General features: G+C 47.7%; 13 protein-coding genes across 13 annotated transcripts; 8 read left to right on the forward strand and 5 right to left on the reverse strand.

Annotated features, from left to right (window-relative positions):
• Positions 1–12: 12 nt before the first annotated feature.
• V1512DRAFT_289228 (chaperone for protein-folding within the ER, fungal-domain-containing protein) lies at positions 13–1,162 on the forward strand. Its single transcript, XM_066918167.1, has 4 exons — positions 13–199; positions 249–363; positions 415–593; positions 640–1,162. The coding sequence occupies exons 1-4, from the start codon at positions 65–67 to the stop codon at positions 976–978; spliced, it is 768 nt and encodes a 255-aa protein (XP_066773444.1). The 5' UTR covers positions 13–64; the 3' UTR covers positions 979–1,162.
• On the reverse strand, positions 1,118–3,138 carry V1512DRAFT_257749 (uncharacterized protein). Its single transcript, XM_066915290.1, has one exon. The coding sequence runs from the start codon at positions 3,107–3,109 to the stop codon at positions 1,241–1,243; it is 1,869 nt and encodes a 622-aa protein (XP_066773445.1). The 5' UTR covers positions 3,110–3,138; the 3' UTR covers positions 1,118–1,240.
• Positions 3,139–3,523: 385 nt separating this feature from the next.
• Positions 3,524–4,802, forward strand: V1512DRAFT_269570 (pyridoxal phosphate-dependent transferase; the record flags this gene model as incomplete). Its single annotated transcript, XM_066917577.1, has 2 exons — positions 3,524–3,665; positions 3,709–4,802. 2 exons carry the CDS (start codon positions 3,524–3,526, stop codon positions 4,800–4,802), a joined length of 1,236 nt encoding a protein of 411 aa, XP_066773446.1.
• Positions 4,803–4,824: 22 nt separating this feature from the next.
• On the reverse strand, positions 4,825–6,064 carry V1512DRAFT_257752 (WD40-repeat-containing domain protein). The gene is made up of 5 exons (XM_066915291.1): positions 5,982–6,064; positions 5,898–5,934; positions 5,425–5,846; positions 5,289–5,382; positions 4,825–5,249 (listed from the first exon to the last, which is right to left on the reverse strand). The coding sequence occupies exons 1-5, from the start codon at positions 5,982–5,984 to the stop codon at positions 4,882–4,884; spliced, it is 924 nt and encodes a 307-aa protein (XP_066773447.1). The 5' UTR covers positions 5,985–6,064; the 3' UTR covers positions 4,825–4,881.
• A 37-nt stretch (positions 6,065–6,101) lies between these two features.
• V1512DRAFT_289231 (Carboxylesterase) lies at positions 6,102–8,120 on the forward strand. Its single transcript, XM_066918168.1, has 2 exons — positions 6,102–6,989; positions 7,032–8,120. Exons 1-2 carry the CDS (start codon positions 6,434–6,436, stop codon positions 8,063–8,065), a joined length of 1,590 nt encoding a protein of 529 aa, XP_066773448.1. The 5' UTR covers positions 6,102–6,433; the 3' UTR covers positions 8,066–8,120.
• V1512DRAFT_257755 (mitochondrial 54S ribosomal protein bL32m) lies at positions 8,046–8,669 on the reverse strand. The gene has a single exon (XM_066915292.1). It carries the CDS (start codon positions 8,662–8,664, stop codon positions 8,095–8,097), a length of 570 nt encoding a protein of 189 aa, XP_066773449.1. The 5' UTR covers positions 8,665–8,669; the 3' UTR covers positions 8,046–8,094.
• Positions 8,670–8,801: 132 nt separating this feature from the next.
• Positions 8,802–10,175, forward strand: V1512DRAFT_273932 (Septin-type guanine nucleotide-binding (G) domain-containing protein). Its single transcript, XM_066917751.1, has 6 exons — positions 8,802–8,951; positions 9,001–9,129; positions 9,180–9,399; positions 9,445–9,658; positions 9,706–9,805; positions 9,848–10,175. The coding sequence occupies exons 1-6, from the start codon at positions 8,837–8,839 to the stop codon at positions 10,060–10,062; spliced, it is 993 nt and encodes a 330-aa protein (XP_066773450.1). The 5' UTR covers positions 8,802–8,836; the 3' UTR covers positions 10,063–10,175.
• A 9-nt stretch (positions 10,176–10,184) lies between these two features.
• V1512DRAFT_257758 (Zinc/iron permease) lies at positions 10,185–11,301 on the forward strand (the record flags this gene model as incomplete). The annotated part of the gene is made up of 1 exon (XM_066915293.1): positions 10,185–11,301. A coding segment is annotated over one exon (1,094 nt), but the record flags the coding sequence as incomplete, so codon positions are not given.
• A 617-nt stretch (positions 11,302–11,918) lies between these two features.
• V1512DRAFT_203184 (uncharacterized protein) lies at positions 11,919–14,030 on the forward strand (the record flags this gene model as incomplete). The annotated part of the gene is made up of 2 exons (XM_066913284.1): positions 11,919–12,174; positions 12,208–14,030. 2 exons carry the CDS (start codon positions 11,919–11,921, stop codon positions 14,028–14,030), a joined length of 2,079 nt encoding a protein of 692 aa, XP_066773452.1.
• Positions 14,031–14,506: 476 nt separating this feature from the next.
• On the forward strand, positions 14,507–15,454 carry V1512DRAFT_257762 (uncharacterized protein). Its single transcript, XM_066915294.1, has 2 exons — positions 14,507–14,721; positions 14,770–15,454. Exons 1-2 carry the CDS (start codon positions 14,582–14,584, stop codon positions 15,392–15,394), a joined length of 765 nt encoding a protein of 254 aa, XP_066773453.1. The 5' UTR covers positions 14,507–14,581; the 3' UTR covers positions 15,395–15,454.
• A 215-nt stretch (positions 15,455–15,669) lies between these two features.
• On the forward strand, positions 15,670–17,826 carry V1512DRAFT_257763 (uncharacterized protein). Its single transcript, XM_066915295.1, has one exon. The coding sequence runs from the start codon at positions 15,726–15,728 to the stop codon at positions 17,766–17,768; it is 2,043 nt and encodes a 680-aa protein (XP_066773454.1). The 5' UTR covers positions 15,670–15,725; the 3' UTR covers positions 17,769–17,826.
• V1512DRAFT_257764 (uncharacterized protein) lies at positions 17,772–18,572 on the reverse strand. The gene has a single exon (XM_066915296.1). It carries the CDS (start codon positions 18,559–18,561, stop codon positions 17,806–17,808), a length of 756 nt encoding a protein of 251 aa, XP_066773455.1. The 5' UTR covers positions 18,562–18,572; the 3' UTR covers positions 17,772–17,805.
• Positions 18,573–18,754: 182 nt separating this feature from the next.
• On the reverse strand, positions 18,755–20,035 carry V1512DRAFT_245548 (Peroxin/Dysferlin domain-containing protein; the record flags this gene model as incomplete). The annotated part of the gene is made up of 1 exon (XM_066914377.1): positions 18,755–20,035. The coding sequence occupies one exon, from the start codon at positions 20,033–20,035 to the stop codon at positions 18,755–18,757; it is 1,281 nt and encodes a 426-aa protein (XP_066773456.1).
• Positions 20,036–20,050: the final 15 nt, after the last annotated feature.

The following is a 20,050-nucleotide window of genomic DNA, read 5'->3' on the forward strand; positions in this document are numbered from 1 at the left end:
GCCAAAAATATCTCTGGTTTGAACGTCTTTCAAAAGGAAGGAAAGACATTGACAATAAAGAAGAATGTCACGATGGCAGAGTTTAACGCGAATTGTCGCGTGTTTTGCTTTGTTTTCGTGTTGTTTTGTCAACGCTGAGAATGTGACCGCGTTGAGTGGTACTTGGGCTACTAAATCAAGGACTGTTATTACTGGACCTGTTCGTGATGTGATTTCTTGCTAGAGGAATGAGAACTGATTTGGAGTAGGGCTTTTATGATCCAGTTGATGAACTGTTGGTTGAACCAAGATTACCTGGAAAGAGCATGAGTTTCACTGATGATGGGTTTTATGAAGAAGCATTTTATATAGTCACGCCAAATCGTATGCTGTGTTGCTGTCTGTTCTGTTTTTGTGCGTTCTAATACTGTTTAGCAACAATACCGGGATGTCCTACTGCTGTATTGCAATATCAGCATGGAACTTATGAAATCGCAAATAATGGATCTATACTGTTAACGCCATTTGCTGTTGATGGAAGACAATTATTGTCAGATCCATGCAATTCTGATGAGTCTGAATATACCAGATATTCTCAATCTGAGGTCTATGAGGTATAGTTTCACGTTGTATTGCTTTGTCAAAACTGACATTATTTAGAAATTCGACATTATTATTGACGATTACCATGGTGAGTACAGATTGAACTTGTATGAATTCGACGGCACCCCCGTGAACCCAATGTACTTGATTTATAGACCGCCGTTAATGCTACCGACGGTGACCATGAACCCGACGACTGCGTCAGACGGGCCGACCGCGACGCCAATGTCCGCGTCCAGAAAACTGCGACGGTCGTTTGAGAATCGCAAGCGCACGACTGCGGTCCCGCGTTCAAACGGAAGTCTCGACTTCTGGTGGTGGGTTGGTGTGTGCATGATGTTTGGTGGTGGCGGCGCGTTCATGTATCTGCAGCGCCAGTCACTGCATGAGGATTAGCTGTTTATGAAAATAGAAATGTACAATACCGCGACAGGAATGTGCCGTGCACGAGGATCCTGCATTTTATGTTGTTTACATGTAAACAGAGTACACGCTGCTCCTGCTTACTAGGGTGGAGTTTATGTTTATATAGAAATTTTGTCATGAAATTGTAATGTATGTTGATTGTCCCTGTCCCATGTTTATAAGTCATAAATCTTCTGTCTATGCTTGTATGGTATTTTCCTATGCTTATATAAAATTTCTAATTTGTATCGTGCTAGTCGTCCCTGCCATTACCTGAATGCGGCACCGGCCCCCAGATCTCTGCAATCCGACTTGACAACGCCGGCCCAATTCGTTTGCGCGCCACGCTAGCCCCTCGTGCACACGCGTTGCCAACCAGTTCGCGCGCGGCCGCCTCGCCCTGTTCTCTGCACGTTTTCTCCAGCTCGGCCCATAGCGCTTCCGGTGTAGCAAACACTTTCTGGATCTCAAGTGCTTTTTCCCACGACACACCACGGATCGTGAGCAGCATGCGTAGATAGACGTCACGCACAGTCAGGTTGCCGGACTTAGACCCGACAACTTGGAATTTGTCGAACGAGATGTGGTACGACGTGCCCGGGTCTGTGGCGTGCAAGTGCGTAATCAGATGCAGGTACGTCTGTCGCTCGACCGCGCTGTCCGGGATCACGTATAGCGTTTTCTTCTCGTACGTGGTTGCAATTTTGCGGGTCAGTCTGGCGAGGTACTTCACCGTTTCCTCGATCCCTGCCGTGCGTTTGAGGAAAAACCCGTCCACGACCTGGGTCGAAGATATCGCGGTCTGAATCGACTCGACAAACGTACTGATGTCGACCCCGGGGGCTTCTTCGACAATGTACACCACGCTTCGTAAACCGGTTCGCATTAGTCGGAATTTTTGTTCAAAGAACCTGCCGTCTTTAATTGACTGCATGAGATCGTCCAGGCGTTTGCGCTCGGCAATGTGTTCCAGCACAACTTCTTCGCCTGTCGCGTTATTAGTCGCGATCCACAACGAGTCTCCAATCCCGAGCGGCCGGACCGCGGCGCGCACGCCGTCATACTCGTTTAGTTTTGTCTCAAAGAACGTGCGGTCTTTATTGCTGTAGATCTCGCGGCTGTCAATTATGACGCTGACCTTAAACGAGCCAGGTGTCCAGATCTCGGGTGTGAATTGTGGAAGATCCGGCGCTGTAGGTGCGGTCGGGAGAGATGCGATGACGGACGTAGACATATAAGTTGCTGTCGTCCGCACCGGCCGTGATGTCTCTTGCCGCTTATCCGACAGAACGGTAGCCAGACCTGCTGGTAGGCCGCTGTCACTCTCGCTGTCAACTGTAGGCTTGAATTGTGTCTTTGTTTGTCGCGGTATAGCTTTCTCCGGAGGTGTGCGTACTGGTACGGGTACTGGTGCAAACAGTTCCTGTCTGGGAGGTGACGACGACAGCGACGATCTATCTTGTGCCCTTTCAACCTTCAAAATCGATTCTGCCGTCTGGATCCCGTCCTGTGAGATCTGATACGTGATCCTCGGTCTCTTTCCAAGCTCAATCACAAGCTCATGTTTGATAAGCATCTTGACTCCTGACCACGCGGTGCAATACCCTTGACTAGTTCCTCCGACCGACTGGTCTTTATTTGTGCCAGCCGGAATCTCGAACGACGAGTCACACAGCGGTTGCGCGCGTCTGATGATATCCGCTTTCGACAGCGACGAGTTGCGAGATGTCGGGTCAATGTTGTGCTGATGCAGAACTAGTAAGATGGCGTACGCACCCGTACGGTACTGGGGTACATATGGTTTCGGCTTGTTTGTCTTCTTTGCACGTGCTTTCGGTGCTGTCGCGCTAAGATCCGCAACAGGGTTCGCCAAGGGCACTGGCATATCCTGTCCGTTCGCAACGCAGTACTCCTTTAGCTTCTTTTTCAGCTTCGAACACGTCCCAGGCCCGAATCCTTTCAAGTTCAGCATCTCGTCTGGGTGCACGAATGTGACCGGAGACGCCTTTAGACTGTCGAGTGAGCGTTTGTAAACATGCTGTGCTTTTGAGCCCGCCAAAGCTGCCTGGTCGTACCATTCTTCTAGCCATAACAAGAACAGCTGGTTGTTTGAGTCTGCCATTGCTGATTGAGGTGCGTATTGTGCGTATTTGCCGAGTCGAGTAAAGTGTAAACACAGGGCAAGGGTATTTTATATTGGCAATAGCATAAGTGCGCAAAGTTTGTGCTGTGACAGAAATGCCGGGTCAGCAAAAGTCGAGTGAAGGCGACGATACCGAAGGACACTACGTAGACAGTGTAAAAATGGCAGCGAGAACAATGAAGATCCCGGTTTGTATGCGGATTGCGAGCCAATTAATGAGACGGAATTATGTGACAAACAGCAGACGAGTAGGAGCAGTAGCGACTACGACAACTCCGTTAACGACGGGCACGAATATTGGAGCTCGTGCGAATGCTTTTGCCGGGTCGCCTTTTGCTGAAGGTGAGTTCATAGACGAGGTGTGTGTGGGATATAGCTGATAAATTAGAAATTATGCAAAAGGTTGAGGTCATGGATAGCGAGACCAGGCCTATTTATCTTGATATGCAGGCGACTACGCCTATGGATCCTCGAGTGTTGGATGTTATGCTAAAGTTTTACACTGGACTGTACGGAAACCCTCATTCAAGAACACGTATGTACAATTAATTAGGTATAGGGATGGTCTAATGGTGTAGATGCGTACGGCTGGGAAACAGATACTGCGGTTGAGGAAGCAAGAGAACATGTGGCGAATATAATCGGAGCAGATCCAAAGGAGATTATATTCACTTCAGGAGCAACTGAATCCAATAACATGAGTGTTAAGGGCGTCGCCCGGTTCTATAAGGCGAAGAAAAATCATATTATCACGTCGCAGACTGAACATAAGTGCGTATTGGATTCATGCCGACATTTACAAGACGAAGGGTTTGAAGTCACGTATTTGCCAGTCAAGGCGAACGGGTTGGTTGACTTAGAAGAGCTCGAGGCTGCGATCCGGCCAGAAACGTCGCTGGTATCAATCATGATGGTTAATAATGAGATCGGAGTGATCCAGCCTATTGATGAGATTGGCAAGATCTGCAGAAAACACAAGGTCTTTTTCCATACTGACGCTGCTCAAGCTGTTGGAAAAATCCCAATCGACGTCAACAAATCGAACATCGACCTCATGTCAATCTCAGGACATAAAATTTATGGACCGAAAGGTATTGGAGCATGCTACGTCCGTCGTCGGCCGCGTGTTAGACTCGACCCGATCATCACCGGTGGCGGTCAGGAACGAGGGTTGAGAAGCGGGACGTTAGCCGCGCCACTAATTGCTGGGTTTGGCGAGGCGTGCCGGATCGCAAAGGCTGAGATGGAGTACGACAGTGCGCACATATCGCATCTGTCGAGACGGTTGTCTGACGGTTTGATGGCGCTCGATCATACGGTTCGCAATGGCGATCCTGAGCATCATTATCCTGGGTGCGTGAACATTTCGTTTGCGTACGTTGAGGGCGAGTCTTTGTTGATGGCGCTGAAGGACGTAGCGTTGTCGTCGGGCTCGGCATGCACGTCTGCGTCTCTTGAGCCGTCGTACGTGTTACGTGCACTCGGAGCCGATGACGCGCTTGCGCACTCGTCGATCCGGTTTGGAATCGGCCGGTTCACGACCGAGGCCGAGATCGACTACGTGCTTGATGCCGTTCGGGAGCGGGTCACGTTTTTGCGCGAGTTGTCGCCGCTGTGGGAAATGGTGCAGGAAGGAATTGATCTGAACTCGATTGAATGGTCTCAGCACTGATTAGTTTGGAGGGAAGACGGCGTTGGATATTAAAAACATACTTTTTTTTCTTAGCTATTTACATGTAGATTACAAGCGGTTAACCGCCTGTGGCCTCGCGGTACCAGCGAATGGTTTTGTCTGTGCCGGCGGAAAGAAAACCTTGGGGTGATCTTGTTTGTATCCACTTGACTGCCCAGATTGGTCCATCGGATTCTGTCTGGGACGCGACGCACTCGGTTGATTCGACAGACCAAACCCGTAGTGATTTATCAAACGAGCCTGAAAGAAGGTACTCACCAGTGACGTTCCAGTCTAGCGCCATGACCCATCTAGTGTGGCCAGGCAAATTAAAGACTTGTTCGGCGGACGCGACGTCATAGACTGTGATTACGCATGAGTCGCCTGCTGCAGCGATGAGTTTTGACGAAGGAGAGAACGCTAATGTGCGGATTGGTTTGATGTGGCCTAAATGTTAGTAAATTCTGAGAAGACGAGAAAACGTACCTGGGAGAGAGTGAAGTAGTCGTGCAGTTTCGGTTGAGAAGATGTAGAGTCCGCCGTTTTCATGAGCTGATGCGATGAATTTTCCGTCTGATGACTGATTATTAGCAAAAGTCATACGTAGAGAAATAGGACATACGTAGTCAATTGCAAGCCCGGGACTGCCTTTTGTTTGCAAGTATCCGCACTGAGGAATCGCGTCGTCCGCGGTATTGAAGACAGTGATTGTACCGTTGAGCGCGGTCGCGACCAAGAACTCTGCCGGATCTGAAAACGCGATTGCCCAGTAACTTGATTTCGGGTTTGAAAGTGTTGTTTTACGTGTGCCTGTTGATAACGAGTATAGTGAAATGTCGCCCTCGAACCCACAGGCGGCTAGCAAGTCAGCGGACTCGTCTACGCAGACATGATGAATTCCGATTCTGTGAGATGTTGGGATTGTGCGTACGAGTGCGTGGTCTGAAGATGGGGCAGCGTTCCAAATTGAGATCTCGCTTGAGCCCGAGCATGTGAGCGCATAAGATTTCGAGGTTGCAACAGAGAAGATATCTGATTTGTGGGCTTTTGATTTGTTAAGTCAAGACTGCTAGTGAAGAATGTAATGGGACGTACCGTTTGGAATGAGGCTTGTGGCAAAATACTGTTTACTCTCAAATCATGTTAGCGTGTGACCAGCGTGTTATACTAGTGGCTTACCATTTTTGTGTGTATGCTATGTTGAGAATGTGTGGTTTGAACGGGGTAAAAGCCGACGACAGTTGGTGATGGTGCGGCTCGAGATGGTGAGGCTTCTGCTGGTCAAAGGAGCATTGAACTCTTGAAAAGGCAAGTTTCAACACTTCCAGAACGGCTCCGTACTCTGCAGCCTCATTCTTGTATGTGTTTGCTTGTTATTCTGTTACTGCTATAGTACTGGTCTGTCTATGTTATTAATTACTGGTGAATTCTGATCTGTTTAATACTAATTTCGATGTTACTCTGTAATCACTGGAAAATAAGCGATATGAGACCAGACGATTTAAAGTTGCACGTGGAATCCACGCGGTTTTAATTTTACTATGAACAGGCTCCTGCATGGCTTAGTATTGACTGGTATATATATATCCCCTGAGATCTGGCTTGAGAGACAATAAAAATAGGAGAGACAAATGTTGAAAGGGTTGCTTGTGATTGTGCTGTTGCGTGTAGTGGCTGCGATGTCGCTGGCTTGTAACTGTACTGGGAGATGTGTGGTTGAAACCACGACTGGGAAGTATTCTGGTGTTGAAGACCAGGACGGTGTGCATTTTCTCGGAATCAGGTACGCTGAGCCCCCGGTCGATGCGTTACGGTTCGCAGACCCTGTGCCGTTTGTGCCTGACGAGAGTACGTTATACTCTGCGACGACTCCGCCGCCTAGCTGTTTGCAGTATTCTGGCGTGCAATCTGAAGACTGTTTATTTCTTAACGTGTTTCGCCCGAAATCAAGTATGAAGCACGAGAAGTTGCCAGTCATGGTGTGGGTCCATGGTGGGTCTTTTTATCTTGGAGGAATTTCCGACCCGGTAATTGATGGCGCCAAACTGGCCAATGCAAAAAACATGGTTATCGTGACTATACAGTATCGTCTTGGTGCGTTTGGGCTGTACGATGATGGCACGAATACCAACTTTGCAATTAAAGACGCTTTGCTGGCGTTGAAGTGGGTCAAGAAGAATATTCATCGTATGTCGTGTGTGCAGGGGATAGGGCAGGCTAACTGAAAAGGTTTCGACGGAGACAAGAAACGGGTCACGTTAGCCGGCCAGAGTTCAGGCGCGACACTGATACGGGGTGTGTTGTCGAGCAAGAAAGGCAAGGGACTGTTCAATCGAGTTATTTCAATGTCGGACCCAATCGGGTTCGGATTCAACAAGCGGTCGACTTCTGTCGGCGTGATTGGGGCCATGATGGCGAACGTGACCGGGTGTAGTGACATTGCGTGCATGCGTGGGTTACCCGCCGAAGCAATCCTGGAAGCCCAGGCAGTTGTGATTGCGAACGGTCACGCGACGAATCCGGCCGTGAACTACGCGCAGCCGTTCAGTCCCGTGATTGACGACGTGTTAATCAAGAAGGATTTTGCGCAGTATGTCTCTGACGGGGATTTGCCTGTGAAGGTGCCGCTGCTGATTGGTACTGTTGCGGACGAAGCCAACGCGATTGTTGAGTCCGCGCTGCCAACCGCGGTGCCGGTGACGTACTACCCATTCGTGCTGCAGCAGTTCATGAGCACCGTGCGTGCCGCGCTGATTGTTGCGTCACTACAGTTCGTGCCTAACTTCGCGGATCCAGACGCGACGCGGCACGAGGCCGCGTTTGTAGCCAAGCTGTTTTACTGGACGTGTGCGGTGCAGCGGAACGCGGTCAAGTTCTGGACGAAAATGGGACAGAAGGTGTACATTTACGAGATGGAGAACGGGATTGAGTATCCTGCGACTGCCGGGCTTACGTTGTGTGGGCCCGGGTACGTTTGTCACCAGGCCGATCTTGAGGTTTTGTTTGGGACATATGATGTTGCGAGTGTGACGAGTGCGCAGATCGCGTTGTCGGCCGAGGTGCAGGAACGGTGGTATCAGTTTATAAGCAGGGGCAGTCCTAACTCGGGGCAATACGTAAACTGGAAACCGATTCAGTATTTGTTGAATTTGAATTTGTTGAAGCTGGGGCAGGAGAAGATTGTTAAGACGTTGTATCCGTCGCGGTGTAATTTGGTATTTGGAAGTGTGGTGGAGTATGACTATCAGATGTATTCGGAGTAGATTATGTATATTACATGACTATTTACAATTCAATTTGTATTTTTCTTATCGTGAAGCAATTTCCATTCAAACATCGGGATCTTGCTTGTGTTGTTTTCTTCTTTCCGTATTCCTCTAAGCCAGTCACCTTTTGTAGGCACAGAAGTCGGTTTCTTTGTGAGTGCTTCGAGGAACTGACTGTCGATTGACTCTGGCACGTCTGGCTTGTCCTGTTTTGGGGTATGTTCGCTCTGCCAGACTTGTCTGATTTCATCATGACATGGTCCACAGACCGTATGCGCACGTTTGACTCTTCCACATGAAGGGCATTCAGTCAGTGACTGCACTGGTTTGACATGTTTATCTGTAGGTAAATACCGTCTCTTCCTTCGTTTTGTGAGGGACGTTTTCTTCTTTGGCACAGCCAGGACGATGCCGAAGTCTGGTAGACCGAGCGGGAGTCTGACCCGGAGCGATATTCTTGTTTCTTGTGGAGTGACAGACAGGCCGGGCAACGTGTGCCAAAGTGATGAGGCAAGTGTTGGAAATGCGGTCGCGAGTGGACTCAGTCGAGTTAGCGGAGTCCAGAGCGAAAGAGTGAGGAGGTTTCGTGATGTCATTATTGTTGTATGCGCCGAGGAAGAATAATTTGCGTTGACGACTAGAATCATATGTACAATACCCTTAATATGTGTAAGCTGCATAAGCGCGTAAAGGTGTGACTTGCTCCTTTGTCTATTTCAATTTAGACGCGTCAAACGATGCTCTGAGCGAACAACAACAACAACAACAATGGCAACAACAGAGACCGTTCAGCCACGATCGTACGTCGGGTTTGACTCGATTCCGGCGCAGATTGAGAAGAAGTTATTGAAGAGAGGGTTTCAGTTGAATATCATGTGTGTCGGTATGTCAATAATGAATGGTGAGAATAGAGGAAAGGGGCTGATTAGCAGGACAAACTGGACTAGGCAAGTCGACATTGATTAACACGATCTTTGCGTCGCATTTGCTTGAAAGTAAAGGTAGAATGGCACCGACTGAGCCTATCAGACAGACGACAGAGATTCAGAATGTGTCGCATGGTATGTGGATAACGTGAGAAGAGAGGGAGGGATCAGGGCTGATTGAGTAGTGATTGTGGAGAACAATGTGAGATTACACTTGAATATTATTGATACGCCTGGATATGGTGATAAGGTCAATAATGAGAGATGTTGGGATCCTATCGTGAAGTATATCAAGGACCAGCACTCGAATTATCTGCGGAAGGAGTTGACACCTAATCGGGAGAAGTATATTCCTGATACAAGAGTTCACTGTGTGTTGTTTTTTATTCAGCCTACTGGTCATTCGTGAGTATTCTGTGTATAGGTGGTTTAGGACTGGACTAAGAATAGATTGAAACCGATTGATTTGATTGTGTTGAAAAAGTTGATGGAGTTGTGCAACGTTGTGCCTGTGATTGCAAAGTCAGACGCGTTGACTGTAGAAGAGCAAGCTGGGTTTAAGAACAGGATCAAGCAGGAGTTTGCAACTCATCATTTGAAGATGTTTCCGTTTGATTCAGAATTATTAGATGAAGACGAACGGGCCATGAATGCGCATATTAGAGTGAGTTTGTTTGCGATGTGTTGTTTCTGACTATGTGCTAATGACAGAACATGATTCCGTTTGCTGTGGTTGGGTCAGAGAAGGATATTGTTGTTGATGGGGGCAAGATCGTGAGAGGCAGGAAGAGTAGATGGGGATTGATTAATGGTATGTTTACTTGGTAGTGTGTACGAACCTACTAATGAATAGTTGAGAATGAGAACCACTGCGAGTTCATCTCGTTGAGGAACTTCTTGACTCGAACACATTTACATGAGCTGGTCGATACCACGTCGCAAGTTCATTATGAGACGTTCCGGTCTCGACAGTTGATTGCATTGAAGGATCCTAACAATGATCGCAGTCGACCAATCAGTCCTGCGCCGCCTAGTCATGGCAGTGATTATCATCTTAACCGTCACTAGATCACTAGATCTCTAGATCACTAGATGTCGCTAGAAGTGTAGTCTTGTATTGTTAGCTAGTAGAATATAACCTAACCCTACGGTATAATATGACCGCGAAGGTGCAGTAAACGATGAGAGCGGCATGGAGTGCATGATTGAGGACCGGGGTGAGTACAATTTGGAAACAAGGATTGGATCAGTGTTTGCTGTTCTGCTTGCATCTGCGTGTGCTGTGTTTCTACCAGTATTCATTCAAAAAGCCGTGACCAGCGGGACATTCAAGAGCGATCATGCTGATTATGTGATGGTGATTGTGAAGCAGTTTGGCGCCGGAGTGATTGTTGCTACTGCGTTCATTCACTTACTGCCCGATGCGTTTGAAGCATTTGCCAGTCCATGTATAGGCGAGTTGAAGTACGATGCTTGGCCGGGTGCGATTGCGATGATTGGTGTGCTTGCGACGTTTCTGATTGAGAATGTCGGGCACAGAGTCGTATCTGACCGGATCAAGAAAGCGAAAGCCGAAGTCGTGAAACAGCCTGAGAGCGAGCCGTTGATTGCAAGTGGGAGTGATGATGATAATGATGTTGTGTTGAGGGTGGTTGGGCATAGCCACCACCATGTTGGAGATGGACATGCTCATTTTCATGGAGATGGGCATCCCGAGACGCATAATCACACGCATGGACATGCATTTTTTGAGATTGAGAGTGGACAAGACGATGAATTGAGTGCCGAGATGACGAATTCAATTGATAGACTGAGTTTGTATGTTCTTGAGAGCGGGATCGCGTTTCATTCGATATTGATTGGGTTGACGTTGTCGGTCACGCGAGAGTCTACGTTTAAGTCGTTGTTTGTTGTTGTTGTTTTCCATCAGGTGTTTGAAGGTATGGCATTGGGTACACGTATTATTGATGTGTCGTCACTGTCGGTCGCCAAACGATACACTTTATGCACGTATTTCTGTCTCATTACCCCGATTGGCATGGTAATTGGCATTTTAGTGCGGTCTAACTACGCTGGAGATTCATCACCAGTTGCTCTTTGGGCAATTGGGACACTGAACTCATTATCAGCTGGGATTCTGTTGTGGGTCAGTTTAGTTGAATTACTAGCTGAAGAATGGATTCACGGTGAACTTCACGAGTCTAGTACTACTCTTGCATTACTGGGCTTGAGTGCGATTGGGTTTGGAGCCATGTTGATGAGTTTATTAGGTAATTGGGTGTAAATAGAGCGTATTAAGTAGTCTTGTGCGATTTAGTAGTAGAACGCCGCACGTCCTCCTCGGTTACAACTTCACGACCATCACGACCCCGTGGAAAAATAATGTGATGGCAATGCCTCAATCTGAATCACGACCGGGCTCGCGTCCGAACTCGCGTCCTCCGAGTGTCAATTCGCAGTCCGCGATTTCTCGAGGCCGGGACAGGTCGCATTCTGGTTCACTGAGTGTGTTTTCACGTTCGCACTCGGTTGACAGCACCAGTTCGCAGACGTCGTCTTTTTTTTCACGGCTTCGGCGGTCGAGTGTTTCGACTACAGGCAGTGATGGCAGTGCGACGCCAACGGAGAAGGACGACGGGTTGACGCTGAATTTTAAACACAAAAAACCGTCGCTGAGCAGGAGACGAGCACGAACACTTGAAACCATACCACAGGATTCGACGGCGTTGCATGTGTCGTCGTCGAATGTGCGGCAGATTAAAAGACTACATCGGCATCACGGGTTTTCGTTTCAGCGCCGGAATGTGCTTGACTTGTCGCGATCCAGGGTCACTTTTGAGGAGCCAGAGCATCCGCTGCACGATGACATTTCGCGGCCGAATTCGCCTGAAATCGTTGCACTTTCGCGCCGGCCGAGATCGTTAATGAGCTCTTTGAGTGAGAACGACGTGCTAGAGACCAAGTTCCCGCTATCTGTGCCGGTATCGCCTCGGACGTTGACAACGAGCTCGACGCCGGCAAGATCTCAGTCGCCTACGCCGTCTTCTAGTTCGTCGTCGCTATCAAATTACAAAAATCTTGCAAAGCTGAAGAAGCGCGTCACGTCGGCTTTGTTTGCGACTAATTCAACGTACAATGCATCTTCACGAAGTAGTTCTGAGTTGCCGTCAGGTACGTCTTGTGCTGTGCGATACTGAATAAGCTAACATTTAGGCGCGTCTTCACCAATCGCACGATCATTCTCAAATGCATCTCGGCTTTCTGCTACGACAACGTCCGCAAGTGCGTCTGGTACTGCCACGAGAGTCAGTCGACCTCGGAGCCAGACATTATCATCACTCGACAACGACAGGCGGATAAAACGCGATTTACCATCACAATTCAACGCACAACTACACCAAATTTCTAGCCTGACATCGTTATTATCACTCAAACTACGACCAGGAAGCGAGGCCAACGTGAGTGAGTTACAGACAGCGCCAAAACGACAGGAGTTGCCGCTTGCGTTGCTGGATTCACAATTACCGGATCACAAAGAAGACGAACAGATAGGAGAGTATCTTGACCGGCTTGAAGGTCTGGTCAGTCAAAAGTATATTCCTTTTCTACTTGCGAAATCAAACGACAATTTTCATGAGACCGTGCTCAAAGCGTTTTGTACGCGGTTTGAATTTACCGACGAGCCAATCGACATGTCTCTGCGGAAATTTCTCTACGTGGTACAACTCCCGAAAGAGAGCCAGCAGATTGACAGGGTTCTTGACGCGTTTGCCGAGCGGTACCAGTACTGCAATCCGGAGATTTTTGTTGACAAGGATCAAGCTTACGTGATTTCGTTTTCACTCATGATATTACACACCGATGCGTTTAATAAAAGCAACAAGCATAAAATGCAGCGAGTCGAGTACGTTCGCAACACGCGAGTGGATGGAGTTCCAAGTGAGATTTTGGAGTATTTCTATGATAACATCACGTACGCCATGTTCGCGCATGAGAATGAAGACGGGGATTTGCCGACGATGAAATCCCGTGACAGTTTCTCGCTTAGCAGCAAGGCCGGCGTTTTGATTGATCCATACAGCTTGATTGCGGAAAGGCGCATACGTGAGCTACGACCGGATTTGTCTGATATTCTAAAGTCCGAGAATCCGTACTCATATGTTGGGACTGCGCCGCAGTTCGACGTCAATGTGCTGCAGGGACAGTTTGCGACCGGGCCGGTGCTCGAAATACTGCCCGGGCGAGGAAGCGGGAATGGGAGTGAGTATGTGAAGGTAGTTAGACTCGGGATGTTAATGATACTTGACCGCAAAAAAAGGCGGTCCGGGAAGGCACAGTGGCATCGGTGTGGGGTCGTGCTTTCGTTAACGAGGATGTACCTATTTAAAGACGTGAACTGGGTACGAGGTTTAATAGATCAGGTTGGGACTGACCAGGGCGGTAAATTTCCGCGCGTGATTCAGGTATTTCAAGCCGATGAAACAATTCTGACAAAGAATTCAATTGCATTGCTGGACTTGAGTTTCACTAGGCGGCAAAACGTGTTTGTTGTTGTGAGCCAAGATGGTGGACAAGACGTTTTTGTCGCTGAGTCGGACAGTGAGATGAATGATTGGATTTCCAAGTTGAACTACAGTGCCGCATTAACTAGTGCTGGCGTACAAATTATAGAAGATACAGGGTTACCTGATCCGGTGGAAAGTGAAAAAGAAGAGGAGGTGGGGGTACAAATCAGTAAAGTTAAGCCGGAGACTAGAGCTGGTCGGTGCGTGGCGTTAGAGAATTGGGTTGGACTGCTTGAGCAAAAGTTATTTGAAGCGAGTGAGCGGCTCGAGGATTTATATCGAACGGCTAAGCATTTCAGTGTGCTGACACCAATTTTACCAAGAACACGAGAGGGCGTTGTGATTGCTGCAAGAAACGTTGCGAAACGGATTGAAGGATTAAGGGTTGATGTGATGAGATTACGATGTTATCGTGAGATTCTTGTAAAGGAACTTGACCGGGATTACCAACGGACAGGCGAGCTGACATAATTTTTATTTTTATTATTTTTAGTGTCATTTCTTTTTTTTTTTTTTTTGTTTTTTTTTGTTTTTTTGTTTTATTTGGCGTTAGGGCGATGATGTGAAATAACATATAACGGTTCAGCCGCGATAAAATTACGAATTTGAATTAGGGTAGTAGCTATCAGTATAGTTAGTTGTGAGTGAGTGAGTGAGTGTATGATGCATATATATATATGTATATATGTATATATATAGTATATAGCATATAGTATATAGTATATAGTATATAATATATATATATATAGACACATAGACATAGTAGATATCACACAACGTTGAATAAACGTATTTTATTACCAAAAGAAGAATAAAATAAATAGTCACAAATCACATTAATTGGAATGAGTAGTTGTGAAATATACGACAGGGTAATAGTTACCCTGTCTCTGATTATTATACATACGCGAATAGACACGTTTAATACTTTAAATTGGCCTCGATTTCCTTATTCTAACTTCGTCTCTTTAAATTGCTTTCCAAATTACTCTCTCATTTACTTCGATTGAAACAAATACAAAATGGAATACGTTTGTTTCGACGATTACGTGAGTTCGCCAATTACTCCAAATGATGATTTACCTTCATTCTTTCTTGATTTGGATTCCTCGAATTCGCTACTATCAGTGGATCAATCATTTTTTGATTTGGATAATCCAATGTATGTATTGTAATTATAGGATAAAGGGACAATGATCTAATGGGAAAGGCCAAAAATATATAATGACATATCACCGTCATTTATACCTGATTCATTCGGTTTAGACTTATCAGCATTTAAACATAAACGCGTCAAGTTATCACCAGATTCAACATCTTCTTCAAGTGAATTGTCAACACCAATGAGTTCTCCTTCAATACCAGTCTATAGACCATCAGAACCTAGACCTCGTGCTCCGAGGAAACAAAGCGAATCGAGAATTCCATTACCTGATCTACATGCAAGAATGGGACTTGGTCATGATCCAGACGAGGCTCGTACGCGCGAACAGCACATTTTATCAATTTTACAAGATCAAGGATTTCCACTTGGAGAACGGACTTGGATTCGTGATACTGAAGAAAAAGACCGTCGAAGAATGATTGATGAGATCTATAGACAGACACGGGACCTTTACGGTTACGATCGACCGTTATTAGAAGTGATAGTCCGTCGTGGGGCGTACTACTTAATGCAAGGCCGATTAAGACGGTTGAGACGGTCTAGACGACATGATAATCATCAGGCCATTGCGGCTCATACTACTATTACTACTACTTCTCCTTCTAGTACTACATGTCATGATGATTTATTATTATTAGATAGGTCAAGTCGGTCTAGTTCCGAATCATAAATAAACGTGGTGTGGATATTGTATAATTAGGGTTAATAAAGTCTAGTGTCTCTTTTTAAATTCTCCGTTTCAAGCATTTAGCGAAACTTTAAATTTAATTTAGCGCAGAAACTCTATCCGGATTAGGACTGATGCCGTGTGCCCTTGATTCTGATATGTTACACAAATCACGGTCACGATCACAAATCACAATTATATTAAGTCACAAATCACATTTCTCGCTGTAGATCTGTTTTTAAATCACGTGATGATAGTCGGCTTTCAACGGCTTTGGCAAATCTTATGCCGAAGTTCAAATTCTACATAGAGTCAAAGTCATTAACACGCGTAAATGTCGAACACAGCTTTCCCATTTAGAAGATCTTATAAAGCATGTCTGCATTGTCGCGAGAGAAAGGTCAGATGTGATTTGGGATCTCTCGAACATCCTTCTGATCCTCCTTGTGCAAGGTGTAAAAGGGAAGGACATAAATGTGAATTTGTGCCTAGTAGAAGAGGTGGAGCGAAGAATGTAAGAGCGGGCAAAGTGGAAAAGCTTAGGTTCAGGTCTGTTTCTGTTTCTGTTTCGAATGACGATGATGAAGACGATGATGATGTTGATGACGATAATGACGATGGTGAGAAGAAGAAGTTAACTGGGAGTCTGTTTAAAGACAGAGGATTAAATACTACAGCTGATGCTTTAAACATCTTGGCTCACGTGGCTGATACTGCTGAAGGAAAAAGTGATGAAGGCGTCGTTACTGGAGGTAGAAGAACTGCAAAGTCAAGAGAATCACGATGGACGTTTAAGACTGCAAAGTTGTCTAGTTTTGTGCCGGTCCAAAAAGGTTTGATTACGGAAGATGAAATTGCGATTCTGGTCAAGTTCTTTTTTGACACGTTGCATCCTTTTTACCCTTATATTCCTAGAGGACTCCAATCTCTTGCTAATCTGGCAGCTCATCCCATGCTGCTCGTCACCATTCTCTCTATTGCGTCTCGATACTGTAGTCTTCCTGACCCGTCATTCGACCCAACAACGGCCAAGGAAGGCTCGTCCCCTCGGTCAAAACACGTGCATTACACAATCTGGGTATACGGCGAGTCACTGATCTCACAAACTGTGTGGGCCGAGGCATCCTCCATCTCACTCGCGACCGTGCTGGCCTTTCTGGTGCTATCGCAGTGGAACCCGCGGTCGATTCACTACCGCAACGGTGACTATGCAAACCCCACCGACATGCCGTCGAATGACGAGGACGGGAAAGGACCCGAGGGTGGCGGTGGGTTTGGCGGATTCGCGGCCGCGAGACGGAGTGATCGCATGGCGTGGATGATGATTGGTGTTGCGATCCGACTGGCGCAAGATATGAACTTGTTTGCCAAGTGGCGCGAGATTTGTATCGCGTGTTACTATGCCGACATTACGCTTGCGCTGCGACTCGGCAGGCCAAGCATGCTTAGTTACTCGTTCCAAGAGACGCCGTTGGTGACGTTCTCGAGCTTGGATAATGCAAAACTAGATATTCTTCGAATCCTGTCGTTTGCGCATCAGAGTCTGTACTCGTCTCCCGGGTCAATGCAGAAGATTCTTGATTCAGACAATTATTTACCGCTGCTGAAATACTTCCGGTCGAAATTAACTGCATGGAACTCAAAGTACCAAGCCTTATTTGCCAACCCTGGCGTCCAACGTGAGGCACTGCTGTTTGAGTTCCACTACACCGAGTTATACATCTACTCGCTCGCGCTTTCGCCACCCGGACATCGCCAAGTGGACGAGTCAATAGCAGAAGTATACGTTCTATATGCGACTCAAGCCGCACAACAATGCATTGCCGTGATGCAACGAACCGCGGAGCTTCATTCCTTACAATGGGCGCCGATCCAGTGGTTTGTTCGCGCCGTGCACGCGGCCATTTTCCTGGCAAAAGTACTTGCTCTCGACCGCGACCCACCGGAAGACCGACAGACGGACCTGGTCGCGACAATCCGGTCACTAGCCATGACCATGCACGAGTCGTCTCCGGATGAGCTGCACTTGTCCAACAAGTACTCTGCTGCGCTGATGGGGTTATGCACCAAGATCGAGCCTGAACTGAACAAGCGTCGGGCAGAGTTGGCGCTGGGGGCTGCGGGGGCCAGTAGTAGTGTGCCACCAGACGAAGTGGTCGACACCGCTGTGCTTGCGGATGACGGGATTTTCGAGTCCGGGTTTGGGGGGACCGCGATTGCAGAACTGGATAGCATGAAGTGGTTTATTGACTCTTACGGGATCGGGTTCGATGGAAATTATACTGACGGAGTGCCTGAGAATAAAGGAGTTGCCAACACTGGGCCTGGGTTTGCGTATGCGCAGCTCGACGTGCCTGAGTCTACATTTTGGCCCTAATGCGGATGACAATAAAACTTCTTTTTGTACAATAAATTCAATCCATTTCAAACAACTTTAACGCAGGTCGACTTAACGTCTCAATAACCTCACGTAACCGTACAACATCAACATCGTCTCCTGCAAGAATGTTTCCATGAGCCGGTTGTTTCTCACTAACAATTTCGTTCTCGACCGGCGGCGCTGTCAACTGGACCAGTAACGCCTGCAGTCTCCTTACCGTAGTCTGTCTGACCGTTTCATTCACATCGACCACCAGCTCATCAGCTTTAGTCGCAGACGGCGTGGTATAAGCTCGGATCCTCTGTCGCAACCGTTCATAATCCCAGTCATCTTGCGGCGACGCAAACCTTGTCGTAGACTTGTACCAAAACATCGAATCGTCTCCGTCAACATCGGTCTGCACCAGCGAATTACTCACACTTGGCGGTTTAGGTTCCCCGACTGTGGCCTGGACCACCGGCCTGGCTGGCTCGCGCGCGGCGACAGGTTCAGGCGGGACCAGAATGGTCGAATAGTTGCTTCCCGCAGCGTACTCCGCAACCCAGTCTATTTCTGGGAAACATTCGGTCGGAAGAGGGTACCCTTTGTTTGCGTCGAGCGGGCGGTGTGGAACCGCAGGTGTGGGTGGGAGTAACGGTGAGTCAGTCGCGAAGGCGGACGGGTAGCTGTCGAGTCGTTTGGTGAAGGACTCCGGCGAGAAGTCGGTCGAGTACTCATCTTGATCTATCTGTCTGTTTACGAACCTATCTGGTCGTGATAATTGAGCGCTAAAGGACGAGAACTTGCTCATGTTTTGTGTGGTGAATGAGTGAGACTCTACGGTGCGCGATGCGCGCCGCACTGTGTCAATGTAATAACAAGGGTTTGGTGTCAAAGTTGCTGATACGTATATGGGTCTCGTGTCGATATCAGTCTTTGAAATAGACTGTAAGACGTTTGGCATAAACAAACGGCAAGTATTAGATAAATAAATATAGATATTATTATACAAACTCAGTCACTTGTTGCCGTTCACATAACCTAACCCAACGCCGTCTTCTCCATTCTCCACGATGCAAATCAGGTTTATCGTAGACCCATTTCGAGTTCGAATCTACCTCGACCGCGACCACACTGCGGTTCGCAACCCATTCATGCGGCCGAAGATCCAGTTTCCAGCCTGACTCGGCCGTGAACTTCCATCCTACAGGCGGGAGGACCTCATCAATGAACGAGACACCGAGTGGACGCCGGTGGGATATCCTGTCTGTGTTTAAAGGTTCGTATGGCGAGCAGCTAAACACCCAGTCATCCCATTCGTCTAGTTCTGTGTTTTTCTGGCGTTGTAGTTCAAAAATCTCGACCGTTCTTGTCTCGGGAGGTTGGTCGAGCACGATGTCGGACTTGACTAGATTCTCAAACAACGACGCCAGTTTCTTCTCGTGCGGAGACATGTAGATGTCATGCGACGACTTCATCACGCGCCGTGTTTTCGGATGTCCGACCGACACGACCAGCCAGCCTGAGACCAAAAATATGAGTTTCCATGGCACGAACGCAGACACGACCAATGCGATCGCGCTGAACGCGACTAGCGTGACGTATACCGCGGACGAGTACGCTTCATCGTTGAAGTTTGTCGGCCGGGTGAACGCGCCAACGATCTTGTCATACGCGCGGGCAAAGTCGTCCATTGTATTTTGAATGTCACGCATGTTCATTAAAAAGTCACGCGACAGCTCGGGAACGGGCTTGAGCTCGACAGGGGCCGCTAGTGGAGGTCCGTCTGCTGGGACAGGAAACGCTGGTAAAGGCGACGGGGCGGGAGGATGTCTTGTGACATAGGCTGGGACCATGATCCCGAGCACAATCGCGGCGACAGGAAGAAGAATAAACAGATGTGGATACAGACACAAAAACGAGTACACCGCGAGGACCGAGAACGTGTGTGTTGGGTCGGACCACGCCAGGATCCGAATGACTTTATACTGGAACGCAAACACGACGCCGACTCTTGCGTTCAGGCGTGAGAAGTTACGAGCCATCACCGGTACGCTAAACGGCGGTTTGTTTTTCTGGCCCTGGATCCGGTCAGAAACCGACTTCGACATTGGACCGGGATCGGTCGATGGTAAAGCTGCTGCGAATAAGCGCTCGAGTAACTTGTCTGTGATGTGCGATTCGCGAGACTCGCGTGCTGGTTCAGTGGTAGGCGAGTCATCGCTGCCGTACAAAATGTCTTTTAACGCCGTGAATTCACGGAATGTGCGTGGAGCGTAGTTCATTGCGGTTGGTGTGAA

Source organism: Lipomyces arxii (assembly GCF_038497795.1).
Source record: "Lipomyces arxii strain Phaff 12-163 unplaced genomic scaffold V1512scaffold_2, whole genome shotgun sequence".
NCBI lineage: Eukaryota > Fungi > Ascomycota > Lipomycetes > Lipomycetales > Lipomycetaceae > Lipomyces > Lipomyces arxii.

Coding starts and splice junctions, on each gene's coding strand:
- V1512DRAFT_257762 (XM_066915294.1), top strand. CDS start 14,582: ATGGAATACGTTTGTTTCGACGATTACGTGAGTTCGCCAATTACTCCA. Junction 14,722..14,769: donor TTTGATTTGGATAATCCAAT/GTATGTATTGTA, acceptor CTAATGGGAAAG/GCCAAAAATATATAATGACA.
- V1512DRAFT_289231 (XM_066918168.1), top strand. CDS start 6,434: ATGTTGAAAGGGTTGCTTGTGATTGTGCTGTTGCGTGTAGTGGCTGCG. Junction 6,990..7,031: donor GGTCAAGAAGAATATTCATC/GTATGTCGTGTG, acceptor CTAACTGAAAAG/GTTTCGACGGAGACAAGAAA.
- V1512DRAFT_257755 (XM_066915292.1), bottom strand. CDS start 8,664: ATGACATCACGAAACCTCCTCACTCTTTCGCTCTGGACTCCGCTAACT.
- V1512DRAFT_257752 (XM_066915291.1), bottom strand. Junction 5,847..5,897: donor CACAAGCCTCATTCCAAACG/GTACGTCCCATT, acceptor ACAAATCAAAAG/CCCACAAATCAGATATCTTC. Junction 5,383..5,424: donor CCGGGCTTGCAATTGACTAC/GTATGTCCTATT, acceptor GCTAATAATCAG/TCATCAGACGGAAAATTCAT.
- V1512DRAFT_289228 (XM_066918167.1), top strand. CDS start 65: ATGTCACGATGGCAGAGTTTAACGCGAATTGTCGCGTGTTTTGCTTTG. Junction 200..248: donor GGACTGTTATTACTGGACCT/GTTCGTGATGTG, acceptor GATTTGGAGTAG/GGCTTTTATGATCCAGTTGA. Junction 594..639: donor CTCAATCTGAGGTCTATGAG/GTATAGTTTCAC, acceptor GACATTATTTAG/AAATTCGACATTATTATTGA.
- V1512DRAFT_257764 (XM_066915296.1), bottom strand. CDS start 18,561: ATGAGCAAGTTCTCGTCCTTTAGCGCTCAATTATCACGACCAGATAGG.
- V1512DRAFT_257749 (XM_066915290.1), bottom strand. CDS start 3,109: ATGGCAGACTCAAACAACCAGCTGTTCTTGTTATGGCTAGAAGAATGG.
- V1512DRAFT_257763 (XM_066915295.1), top strand. CDS start 15,726: ATGTCGAACACAGCTTTCCCATTTAGAAGATCTTATAAAGCATGTCTG.
- V1512DRAFT_273932 (XM_066917751.1), top strand. CDS start 8,837: ATGGCAACAACAGAGACCGTTCAGCCACGATCGTACGTCGGGTTTGAC. Junction 9,130..9,179: donor GATTCAGAATGTGTCGCATG/GTATGTGGATAA, acceptor CTGATTGAGTAG/TGATTGTGGAGAACAATGTG. Junction 9,659..9,705: donor CCATGAATGCGCATATTAGA/GTGAGTTTGTTT, acceptor TGCTAATGACAG/AACATGATTCCGTTTGCTGT.